This window comes from Podarcis muralis, chromosome 1 (assembly GCF_964188315.1).
Source record: "Podarcis muralis chromosome 1, rPodMur119.hap1.1, whole genome shotgun sequence".
Classification (NCBI taxonomy): domain Eukaryota; kingdom Metazoa; phylum Chordata; class Lepidosauria; order Squamata; family Lacertidae; genus Podarcis; species Podarcis muralis.
The window spans coordinates 14,329,859-14,342,258 of record NC_135655.1 but is presented as its reverse complement, the minus strand read 5'-3'; the positions used below and the strand labels follow the sequence as shown (position 1 = coordinate 14,342,258).

The window sequence follows — 12,400 nt, the reverse complement described above, 5'->3', positions numbered from 1 at the left end:
TGCCCTTGAAGCTGTCCCAGAAACTCCAGCGGGTGCAGAATGCTGCAGCGAGGGTCCTCACAGGATCTCTTCCACGGGAGCATATTCACCCAGTGCTTTTCAAGCTGCACTGGCTCCTGGTGGAGTACAGGGTCAGATTTAAGGTGCTGGTTTTGACTTTTAAAGCCCTTCATGGCCTAGGACCCTCATACCTATGGGACCGCCTCTCCTGGTATGCCCCATGGAGGACCTTAAGGTCCATATATAGCAACACCCTACAGGTCCCGGACCCTAAGGAAGTTAGATTAGCCTCAACCAGAGCCAGGGCCTTCTCAACACTGGCCCCGACCTGGTGGAACGCTCTGCCTCATGAGACCAGGGCCCTGCGGGATCTGATCTCTTTCCGCAGGGCCTGTAAGACAGAGTTGTTCCACCTGGCCTTTGGCTTAGAATCAGTTTGATTCCCTCCCCGTCTTTCTTTTTCCTTTTTCCTCCTATGAAGAGATTGCTTCCTAATTGTTTTAATGTTGTATCTTAATCTTTTAAATTGTATTTTAATCAACTTGTTTTTATTATTGGTTGTTAGCCGCCCTGAGCCCGGTCTTGGCTGGGGAGGGCGGGGTATAAATAAAATTTTATTATTATTATTATTATTATTATTATTATTATTATTATTATTAAGTCCATTTTTGAGCATAAGGCTTAAATGAAAGCAAGCAGGCAGCATTTGTGGGATACGGCAAGCTCTCCTCTCAGGAGTAGCCACTGTCAAGGAAGTTTTAAGCCCAAACGTAACCAGTCAAAGCAGCTTATGCCTTTTCTGTGAAGGTCGTGCTGGACGTGTTTCTAAAGGATACTGCTACAGGCTAGTGTACAAGGACTTCTGGGAAAACTGTATACCTGAGACCACCTTGCCTGAGATGATGGTAAGAATCACACACAATATATGTATACCTGCCAATTTCGGTTTCTCTCAGTTCCTCGTTTTTCCAGATCTTAAATTCAGTTCTCCACATTTCCGCAACAATTTGTGAATTTCTTCCCACGAGAATCTGGCAGCAATTTGCTGCACATCTTTCCCAATAAACACGTTTTTGCATGCAGTTTTGACTAATAAACACATTTTTGCAAACCGTTTCCTCCAATATACAGTGGTACCTCAGGTTACATATGCTTCAGGTTACATACGCTTCAGGTTACAGACTCCGCTAACCCAGAAATAGTGCTTCAGGTTAAGAACTTTGCTTCAGGATGAGATCAGAAATCGCGCTCCAGCGGCGCTGCAGCAGCAGGAGGCCCCATTAGCTAAAGTGGTGCTTCAGGTTAAGAACCGTTTCAGGTTAAGAACGGACCTCCGGAACAAATTAAGTACCGTATTTTTCGCCCTATAGGATGCACTTTCCCCTCTCCAAAAATGAAGGGGAAATGTGTGTGCGTCCTATGGGGTGAATGCAGGCTTCAGGAGGCTATCCGCAAGCCTAGGGAGCCCGGTGCGAAGTCACGCAGCTCTCCCAAGGCTTGCGGAGAGCTGCCTGCATCCTGAAGCCTGGGGCATGCTGAGCTCAGCGCGCTCCAGGCTTTGCCGGGCTCCCTAGACTTGCGGATAGCAGCCTGTTCTGGGGGCTGGGGTCGGGGGAAGCTCAGGCTTTCCCCGCCCCAGCCCTGCGTCTGGGGGAAAAATAATTTCCCCCCCTTTATTTCTCCCCCCCCAAAAACTAGGTGCGCCCTATGGGCCGGTGCGCCGTATGGGGAGAAAAATACAATACTTAACCTGAGGTACCACTGTAGTGCATTTGGGTATTTGCATACTTATACACACTTTACTCAGATATAATGCATTTTTGTGCATGTTGTTTGGAGAAGCGCAAATTTTGAGGGGTAGCTGTGTTTTGGTATGCATATTGGGTTGAGAAGTGTGAACTGGGTGCTGTCCAATTAAAATGCAAGCAAAATCAATTTTCTAGACGTGCCCCTTTGAGTATGTGCCCTGGGTCTTGCGGGTGGGCTTCCTGACAAAACAATTCCTCACTTAGCTTGAGAAGGTTTCAATCTTCTGAGGAAGCACCGAACCCCAGTGGGGGACCATGCAGATGTCCAAGGAGCCACAGTTACAGGTGAGCAACCTGTCTCTCCTGCTTGCTATGTCTGTCAGGAGATTGATGGCCTGGTTTGTACATCGCCTCAAACTGTAGTTTAGCTTAAAACTATGGTTCACATCTAGATCTGACATCATGGGTGCTTCACTTTTTCTCTGCTGCTGCTGCTGCTGCTGCTTCCAGAAAACCAAGTCATGGTCTGGCTTAATGTATTGTCCAAACCAGAACTTGCATGTGTTTTCTCTCCAAGCAAACCACAAACAAGTAGCCAAGGTTTGTTCTTGTTTTTATTATGTATTTTGTGTTTCTTACCTTTTTTTTTATGTGGTGAACTGCCCAGATGAAGGGCCAGTATAAAAATTTAATAAATATACCCTATTTTTCGCTCCATAAGACGCACTTTTTTCCTCCTAAAAAGTAAGGGGAAATGTGTGTGCATCTTATGGAGCGAATGGCGCTGTGCAGAGAGGTAGAGCTGCGCAGCGCTCCTTCAGCGAAGCGGGAGGAGGAACGGAGCCCCTTCTGTTCCCCCTCCCGCTTCGCTGAAGGGGCGCTGCGCAGCTCTCCCTCTCTGTGCAGAGCCTGTCCTGGAAGCCGGATTAGGAACAGAAGGGACTCCTTCTGTTCCTTCTCCAGCTTCGCTGAAGGGGCGCTGCGCAGTTCTCCCTCTCAGAGAGGGAGAACTGCACAGCGCCCCTTCAGCAACGTGCCTGTCCTGGCTTCAGCCTTAGCCGTACGCAGCCTCTGGCAGGGGGAGCCTTCATCTCGCTGCCCTGAAGAGGCTTGGCGCGGTTATCCCAGAAGCCAGAACAGCCACATGGTATCCCAGAAGCCAGATCCCTCTTGCTGTTCTGGCTTCTGGGATTCAGAATAATTTTTTCTTGTTTTCCTCCTCCCAAAACTAGGTTCGTCTTTTGGAGCGAAAAATACGGTATACGAAACGAAAGGTGCTTTCATGGCTTACTGTTTATTGGTTACCTGGAGAAAAGGGACCACAAGCCCAGGTTTCTGCCGTAACGCTAAGCAAGGCCATGACTTATTCCTCGCAGCGTGGCAGGAGCAGAAGAGGAGCAAAGCACCCACGGCCTTAGATGCGCTTGCATGCTGCGCATTCACACTTAGTTACGGCTTAAAGTGATGTGTGAACATGGCCACTGTCAGGAGATTATTACTGCGCCTCCCCCCCCCCCCAATATGATTTGCTCAGCCCAGAAAGTAAAGGCGAACATCTTTCCAGCCGCCCGCGAAGAGATTTGCAACACAGAATCACATTTGTCGCCACTGTGCTCTTATTCTTCCTTTCAGCGGCGCCCACTGGAAAGTACCGTGCTGAAGGTGAAGCTGCTTGACATGGGCGAACCGAGGGCCTTGCTAGCAACCGCTCTGTCTCCTCCCAGTATAAGCGATATTGAGCGCACCGTTCTGCATCTCAAGGAGGTTGGGCCCTTCTATTTTGATATATTAAATCTCAGAAACAGGGAAGGCATCCGCTATCCCTCAGCCACGCCCTTCTCTGGGCCCAAGTGTTTTTGCCTGGCTTCAGCGGGTAAGATTGATCTAATATGCCTCTCCAGCAGAAGCTCTCTGCAAGGACTTCCCTTGTGCAACAGGGCATCATCTCCCCACGCTCCCCCCGGAATTGGCTCTGGGGTGGGGGTTGGAATTGTTGGGATACTGCCAGGGAGACAAAGTCCATCATGGCCCCATGTCGCCTCCGGACGTCCATCGATCTCCCGTAGACACGCAGTATCAGCAATTAGTGACACGAGCTCCAGAAATAGCTTGCCACATTCCAGAGCTGATGCACGCTCTTATCAGCAGATAATGCACAGCGAAAGATGCACGCAGGAGAGCATTATTTATAAGTTTATTCTGCGTTAGTCAGAACAGCGAAAAAACATGACCGCCTGCTTCAGTGTTCAGGCACCGAGAGAGAGAAACGAAAGCAATAGAAAACATAAACATCCTGTGAACAGGAAATACGCAGACTCTGTGACTCACAAAGCCTGCTCCCTTTTAAGGTGGAACGGAAATATCCTAACAAGAATAACCCCCGGAGCAGCATGTGGGGGAGGATTGTTCCGGTGGGAAGGTCACAACACCATGATGTTGAATGGCACCCCATGTCTCCATGAACCAAACGCTTCTTGCTTGTTTGGATTTAGGATCAAGGGTGTCAGTATGTAGAATGTAGTCTGCTGTACAAAGGTGAAATTTATATTAGCTGCAGTGCCCACTTTTTCCTCCGGCATGTGGCCCCCCAGAAGGCAATATGGCCCTCAGTCTGAGAACACTTTCCCACCTGTGTGCTAATCGGTTGAAAAAACTCCTTTTTTTGGTTGTACATGCTCAAATAGTACAGTGGTACCTTGGTTTAAGAACAGCCCTGTTTACGAACAATTCGGTTTACGAACTCCACAAAACCAGAAGTAGTGTCCCGGTTTGCAAACCTTTACCTCGGTCTATGAACGGAATCCAAATGGTGGAAGGGCACCAGCGGCGGGAGGCCTCATTAGGGAAAGCACACCTCAGTTTAAGAATGGTTTCGGTTTAAGAGCGGACTTCCGGAACAGACTAAGTTCGTAAACCGAGGTACCACTGTATTGTTTTTAACATTGACAACTGCAAAAGCAGGCATAAGGAAGAAGAACATGGTGAGCAGAGCGCTTTTATTTTCTTCTGACGGAAAACTTTTGTTTCTGACTGTTACTGAATTTTACAGTATTGTTGCATTATCTTTTAGATTTTTAAAACTAATGGTTGTTGTTGTTGTTGTTATTGTTATTAATTTATTGAATTCATATACCGCCCTATACCCAGAGGTCTCAGGGCAGTTCACATAAAAAGATCACAGTAATGGTGGTTCTTTTAAAAAAAGTACGCCGTGTGCCACTCTGAGACCTCAGGGAGGAACACAACCACATGCACCACCCCATTGTAAAATGGATGAAGCACTCAATAAGTATTGAAGTTATCAGAAGACGAGGCCAACATGTCCTGGAAGAGGTCATGTTCCCTCTTAGTTCATCAGTTGTGCGTGGGTTTTGACGGATACAATAGCGCAGGCCTGACATTAATAATTATTTGCAGGTTTGGAATATATATTTTAGGGGATTCTTAATTTTAGCCTTGAGCTTTGTGATTGTTGGCAAATCAGTTTCCCATTAACATCTATCTTTGCTTACGATTTGGTATAGATAGGAGCACTTGCTGTCCATTCAGAAGCAAAAAACCCTTACGATGGTGAGCTGACCTTCCTAGGCAGGGTGTTGGCACAGCTACCCGTGAACCAGCACCTTGGCAAACTAATGGTTCTTGGCCACGTTTTTGGGTGCCTGGAAGAATGCATTATAATAGGTAAGTTGGACAACAGAGTAAGTATAGTTAATGCCTTAAGCTGGAAGTTGCATACCTAGGTTACTAAAGGTTTTCCTGGTAACCTCAATATTCATGGTGCTTTAAAAATCATGGTGCTTTTTAAAAATTTTAAGTAAGGTAGTTGTCCAAAGGAGCTTACAGAAGGGTTTCCCAAACTTGGGTCGCCAGCTGTTTTTGGTGTTCGTTGTTGCATTTTAGTGTTCTGTTGGAAGCCGCCCAGAGTGGCTGGGGAAACCCAGCCAGATGGGCGGGGTATAAATAATAAATAATAATTATTATCAATATTATTATTACAACTCCCATCATTCCTAACTAGTAGAATCAGTGGTCAGGAATGATGCGGAAGTAAAATTTGGATCCTAGACCTCTTTTTGTGAAGGAGAGGTGGGGTACAATTTTTAGAATTAAACCCATTTCTTTCTCTCTCTTGCAGCTGCTGCCCTCTCTTTGAACAACTTCTTTGTAATACCTTTTAGGCAGCATCTTGACGGATACAGGTATTTTTCCATGGGCTGTCATTTGATTTTTTTAAAAAAGAATATTTCAGTGGGTCAGTTAGCCAGTGAAATCTACATAAGCTTGCATATAAATACAAAAATAGTTGGAAGAAAATGGCACACTTTTTTTCCAGATGATGTATGTTAGCATTGCATGAGGTGGATGAATTCCTTCTGTTTGAAGGTTGGTGGGCAGGGGAACAGAATGTCTATTATATGAACTAAGGGGGCGGGGGGAGTGCTAGGAAATTGATGTGTTTGGACCTGTTATGCCAAAAAAAACCAGATGAAGTCTCACCAAGGTTATATTTTGATCCGCCATCTTGTGTGTCTTCACCTATTTTCCATTTTGGCTGAAGAAAAACATTTAAAACTTGGCAGTCGAGGCTGCAACCCTGAACATAATTTCCTTGCAGCTAAGTCTGTTGCAGTGGATCTTCTTTCTGAACGGACGTTACTTAATTTGCTGTTTTATTTTATCAGAACCGGTACTTGCATACAGGTGTTCCTTTGGTGTTTCAGAGGCAGTAGCCAAAAACGTATTTAAAAAAGTAACGGTGTTGTAAAACTGTAAATCGTGACAACTGCTCTTTAACTTTATAACAATTTGCGGTGAATTGTTTACAGGAATAAACGGCATTTTTCTGGGAATAGCAAGAGTGACTGTATTGCACTTCTGGATGCCTTTAAGGTAACTGTTTTCCCCCACTACCCGCAAATTATGTTCCCATTTGCTACTAACAACTGGTGTCACCATTAAGGGGGGGGGACCACCACTTAGCTGGGGGGCTTGCTTCCAGGGGTCACACAAAGGCGAAATCAGGAACCTCTGGAACGGTTCCCCGCCCCCCATAAGGCAGAGGGCTCCTTACTGGAATCTAGGAAGGCCCCTTCCCAGTAAGCGAGTAGGCGCCTTCCTTATTGGCCTTTGGGATGTTCCCAGAGTCCTCTCACCTCCTTCCCAGACGCTGGGGTAAGGAAGGCAACGCCTTACTTTCCAGGCTTTGGGAAGGTGGTGCAAGGGCTCTGGGATGCTCTCAGAGCTCTCCTGTCCCCTTTCCAAAGCCCAGTAAGTAAGGAAAACATGCTGGGTGGAAAAGAAAATGGAGAGTGGTGGGTTTATTGTTCATTTAAAGGTAAAGGGACCCCTGACTGTTAGGTCCAGTCGCGGACGACTTGGGGGTTGCGGCGCACATCTCGCTTTATTGGCCGAGGGAGCCGGCGTACAGCTTCCGGGTCATGTGGCTAGCATGACTAAGCCGCTTCTGGTGAACCAGAGCAGCGCACGGAAATGCCGTTTACCTTCCCGCCGGAGCGGTACCTATTTATCTACTTGCACTTTTGTGCTTTCAAACTGCAAGGTTGGCAGGAGCAGGGACCGAGCAACGGGAGCTCACCCTGTCGCGGGGATTTGAACCGCCGACCTTCTGATCAGCAAGCCCTAGGCTCTGTGGTTTAGACCACAGCGCCACCCACTTACCACCTGCCATTTCAAATAGGCATGGCTCCCCCCCCCAAAGGAATCGTGGAGACTATGGACCCAGATGTTGAATGTGGTTAGGAGACACCCCCCCCCAATTCCCCTCGCAGAACTACAATTCCCAGAGCAGGTTAACACTCAGTCCCTCTTCCTAGGGAATTCCCAGCACCCAGGATTCCTTGGGGGAAGTTGGGGGCTTAATGTGTGTGGTGTATACAAAGCCCAGGTCTCGCTCTTGGTGCATGTGGAGTATTTTGTGTCCAGGCTGTGTTGAAGTGCAAATTGCCAAATTATTGTTGTGTTGGTTTTTGGTTTTTTGTTTAAACCTATTCCCTTTCCCCCCTCTTTTTTAGGAATGGCAGGAAAGCAAGAAGAAAGGAAAACTGAGACACCCTAAGGTTAGTTTCACTTGTCAGTCGGGTGTTTAGGCACCGGTCTGGACTATTTAATTGCTGGGCACCCAGACTTAGCCTTTCAAGTAGTACCAGGCCTGGCTTTCAGATCTGTGGTTGGTTTATTTATTGAGCTTTTAGGTCCACATTCAGGATCCCAGGAAGGAGTTTAAAACCTGAGCCATTGCCATACCCAACCGATAAGAACACGAATAAAACACTAACACTATGTAAGTAGCAGAAAGTTAAAATAAAACAACACCTTAAAAAGCTCGCAGCAACCAGAAATTATGCTAAGACCTCGAACTATCATACTCCTTATGGCTAGATCCTAACACCAGACTGATCCTTTGACTTTACAATACATTATTTTCCTCGTACATTTTTTCGCTCTCTGTGCCTTCTCTAAAGAAGCTTGTTTATGATGTAACATTGTTTTCTTCCTGCATTCATTCTGCACTCTCTTCTGTTTTTCCTTTGCAGTTATGTCATTTTGACTTGTAATATCTGTAGTAATGGAAAATTCAGTTCAACATCAATCAGATTCCTCCAAACACCTGGGTGAACAGCAGGCATGGCCAAATCTGTCAATTCTGGTTTCTCTCTCCCCCCTCTCATTTCCCCAAACTCAGCTCTCCTTATTTCTCCATATAGCCACATCAGTTTGCATTAAAAGTAAATAAAATAAAGCCATCCAAAGTCACCAAAAGCATTTTAGTGTGCCTTTCTCTTAACACACACTTTTGAAATGCATTTCTGAAACTGAACCGAATTTCTACTTCATCCCTAGTGAACAGATACATTTCTCCCGATTATATAGGAGCCACCGCTACCTCCATACGAAAAAGCATTATTATATCAGAAGAAATTGCTTAGCAAAAGTTTGTATAATTAGGAGAGATTTGTCCTAAAATGCTGATGAATTTGCATGAGGACTTGGGGGAGGGAATAAATCAAAACGATGCGGCGATGTGGAGGATTGGAAAAACGAGAAACCAAAAATTCATATTTATTATTTAGTTCATAAAATTGAATACACTGCTTGATTGTGGGGGGAAAACCAAGAACCTCAAAGTGGTTCACAAAAAGATAAAACAATAACGTCAATAAAAATCCACAACCTTACAGCTGTTAAAATACTGCAACAGATTCAAATTGCCTCAACTTTCTAAGCATCTGGTTAGGTTTGTTGAAGCAAGAATGTGTTCAGCAGGGGCCAAAAAAAGAACAGTGGTACCTCGCAAGACGAATGCCTCGCAAGACGGAAAACTCGCAAGACGAAAGGGTTTTTTGTTTTTTGAGCTGCTTCACAAGACGATTTTCCCTATGGGCTTGCTTCGCAAGACGGAAACGTCTTGCAAGTTTGTTTCCTTTTTCTTAACACCGTTAATACAGTTGCGACTTGACTTCGAGGAGCAACTCATAGCACCCGGTGTGGTAGCCTTTTTTGAGGTTTTTGAAGACTTTGGTGATTTTTGAAGCTTTTCCAAAACTTTTCTGACACCGTGCTTCGCAAGACGAAAAAAATCGCAAGACGACAAAACTCGCGGAACGAATTGATTTCGTCTTGCGAGGCACCACTGTACAGTGAAAGTGCCTGCTTGATCTCAGTAGGCAGGGACAAATTGACATATCCACCTGTCCCTACCGGCAACATCCTGGAAGTTTGGGTGCTGACATGAGCTCATAGAATCATGGAATAGTAGAGTTGCAAGGGACCCTAGGGGTCATGACTCCAACTCCCTGCAAGGAATCTTTTTTTGCCCAATGTGGGGCTCGAACTCACGACCCATAGATGAAGAGTCTCATGCTCTACCTACTGAGCCATCCCAGATTACCTCCACGGGATGCTTTATGAGCAGAGATGGGCTTAAGGGGTTGAAGAAACTTTCTATGGACCCCTTGGACTGGAATTAACTACCCTCCTTTTTGCTGAAGGTGGTGGAGAGCAAAGAGGTTTTGCATGCTTTTTAGCCTCTTAGCTTCCTGGCTTTCTCCCGCAGGATGAGCTCGACTGGGGTCGTTCCAACTACATTCACATTAAGAGAATTAGAGAGGTGAGTTGGATGTGCCTCTTTGTTTTCTTTTCCCCAATAATACAAAGTACCTGGGCAAGAAGAGGCCTGCTGGATCAGACCAAAGGTCCATCTAGCCCAGGCTTCCTCAAACTTGGCCCTCCAGATGTTTTTGGCCTACAACTCCCATGATCCCTAGCTAGCAGGACCAGTGGTCAGGGATGCTGGGAATTGTAGTCTCAAAAAACATCTGGAGAGCCAAGTTTGAGGAAGCCTGATCTAGCCCAACAATCTGGCTGATCAGATGCCTGCAGGAAGCCTGCAAGCGAGACATGAGCCCAACAGCTGTATCTGTGCATGTGTGTGTATCACACACAAACATGTGTAAGTTCCTTCATACATAATCCACATGAAAACCATACAAGCACCCTCATTGTTTGTGGGATGTTGTTCGCTTACTCATTTCAATGCCAGGAGCTCTTAAGCAGCTCCCCTCAGACAAACATCACATTTTACAATTCCAGAGTGAGACCCGACTATTGGGTTCCCATGATAACCACAACCCGATAAGCTTTTTTGCTTCATTTTTTAATTTGTCTCACCATTACATTTATACCTCAGCTTTCCTCCAGAGGGAGCTCAAGGTTTCACACGCAGCTACCCCACTTTTCCTCGTTTTATCTTCCCAACAACCTTTTAAGGTAGGTTGTGCTGAGAGAGCCATCACCTGGGCCCAAGAGTCTCCCCATTCCTAGCCCAACACTCTATTTTGTGTTTTTGTTCTAACTGTTTGTGCTTTCATGTTGCATTTTTATCTTGCGAACTGCCCTGAGATCTTTGGATCAAGGGTGGTATATAAATTTTATTGGTTGTTGTTGTTGCTTGTCAAGACCCCGAGGCCTCCCCCTTATGTTGAATAATAACACAAAGACATAGTATTTTAGGTTAATGGGGCAAATTTAGGCGACAACTTCATTGGTTACAGAATGTGAGTGGTATTGGCTTAGGCCAGTGATGGCCAAACTTGTCCCTCCAGCTATTTTTGGACTACAGTTCCTATCATCCCTGACCACTGGTCCTGCTAGCTAGGAGTGATGGGAGTTGTAGTCCAAAAACAACTGGAGGGCCAAGTTTGGCCATCACTGGCTTAGGCATTCGATTTGAACCAACTATGTCTGACTCCTGCCTGCCATGCTGGGAGTCTAGTAAAGGTCAACCACCAATAGGGGGAGCCCTGCTGATGTACATCAACTAGAGCTCCCCCAGGGTCCCCGATGGGGTCGTGGCATAGCCCTAGCCCTACCTGGGCTTTGGACAAAGATCCACACCCCTGGATCCCTTTAATGCAGCTGTTCTCAACCTGTGGGTCCCCATATGTTGTTGGACTACAACTCCCATCATCCCTGAGCTCTGGCCTTGCTAGCTAGGGGTGATGGGAGTTGTAGTCCAACAACATCTGGGGACCCACAGGTTGAGAACTGCTGCTTGAACGGAACACCCTATAACATGGAGGGGCAGGTGATGGCCACACCTCCCCTCCCCCAAACCAGGCTTTACCAATGCCTAAACACCAAACCTTACAAAAGTTGTGACGATTCCTACGAGGTAGGCAAAAACCAAATGGCCAGTGCCAGTTTGCCAAGTGGAAAAATTCCTACCAGGCCCCCTCAACAGGCGAGGGTATTTTCAGTAAGGAAGATAATGTAATGGAAAGTTTAATTTCCTAGAGCCCAGTGCTTTTTTTCCTGGAAGTACTTAAGGGTACGCACCACTGGCCCCTTTCCCACCCCCAAATGTTAAAAGTATGGCACTTCGTGTAACAACTCCATGGTGAGTACCTTCACTTTTTTTTCTTAAAAAACTAAAAAACTAAGCTAGCTATAACATTTCCTGCCCTGCCATTCCCTGCTCCCCACAGTGCTCTGCTTTTAAAGAAGCGTGATCGGATGTAGCTCGTTTCATGTAGGACCACAGAAGCCAATGCGTAACTTAGCAAAAACTGTTTAGATTTCCTGCTGCAAACAACGGACAAAGGCCGCTAATGAGTGTGCTTGAATCGCGGTGCTCGGTTACTAAGGTTACCCCGCACTTAACGGAAATTGTTTATCCCCTCTTGAACGTAACGGGTTGCACCCTGAAAGAGTAAATAATGGGGAACCTTCATTGGCAGGGATATGCCTTTCCTCCGCTCCGAGTTTAATTGGGAACATTGCTCCAAGCAAACAAGCCCTTTGATCCAACACACAGGAACGCTGTGGAACTTCTCAGTGCAGCTTTGCAGAGAAAAGTCGCAGCGTTTAATGTGGGACTCGGAGCGTACCCTCTCAGGATGAATTGTTCTTGTGGCAAAGCAGTTTTGTGTCTTGGCCTGCCGCAGTTTTTAGACCCACGTGCTACTCCAAAACTGCAAATAATTTGTAAAAAGATATTTTAAAATAATTTCACTGCTCCCCGTGCTGGCAGCAGCAGCAACGCAACTCTCCTGTTGGTGGGAGAAGGCACTGTTTTTAACACTTGGGTGCAGCATTTTTCTGGGACAGGTAATAAGCATGGCGGCTGAGAG

The 12,400-nt window shown here is 46.2% G+C and overlaps 1 protein-coding gene across 3 annotated transcripts in view; it reads left to right on the top strand.

Annotated features, from left to right (window-relative positions):
• The window catches only part of TDRD9 (tudor domain containing 9), a 100,791-nt gene that overhangs the window by 66,361 nt on the left and 22,030 nt on the right, over positions 1-12,400 (top strand). For 2 of the 3 annotated variants that reach the window (XM_077923581.1, XM_077923588.1), the window contains exons 14-20: positions 808-905; positions 3,381-3,512; positions 5,273-5,432; positions 5,887-5,950; positions 6,578-6,641; positions 7,784-7,828; positions 9,826-9,879. In XM_077923581.1, the coding sequence (XP_077779707.1) occupies positions 808-905; positions 3,381-3,512; positions 5,273-5,432; positions 5,887-5,950; positions 6,578-6,641; positions 7,784-7,828; positions 9,826-9,879 (617 nt within the window). The remainder of the gene's footprint in view (positions 1-807; positions 906-3,380; positions 3,513-5,272; positions 5,433-5,886; positions 5,951-6,577; positions 6,642-7,783; positions 7,829-9,825; positions 9,880-12,400) is intronic. The other variant, XM_077923595.1, reaches the window with a different exon arrangement.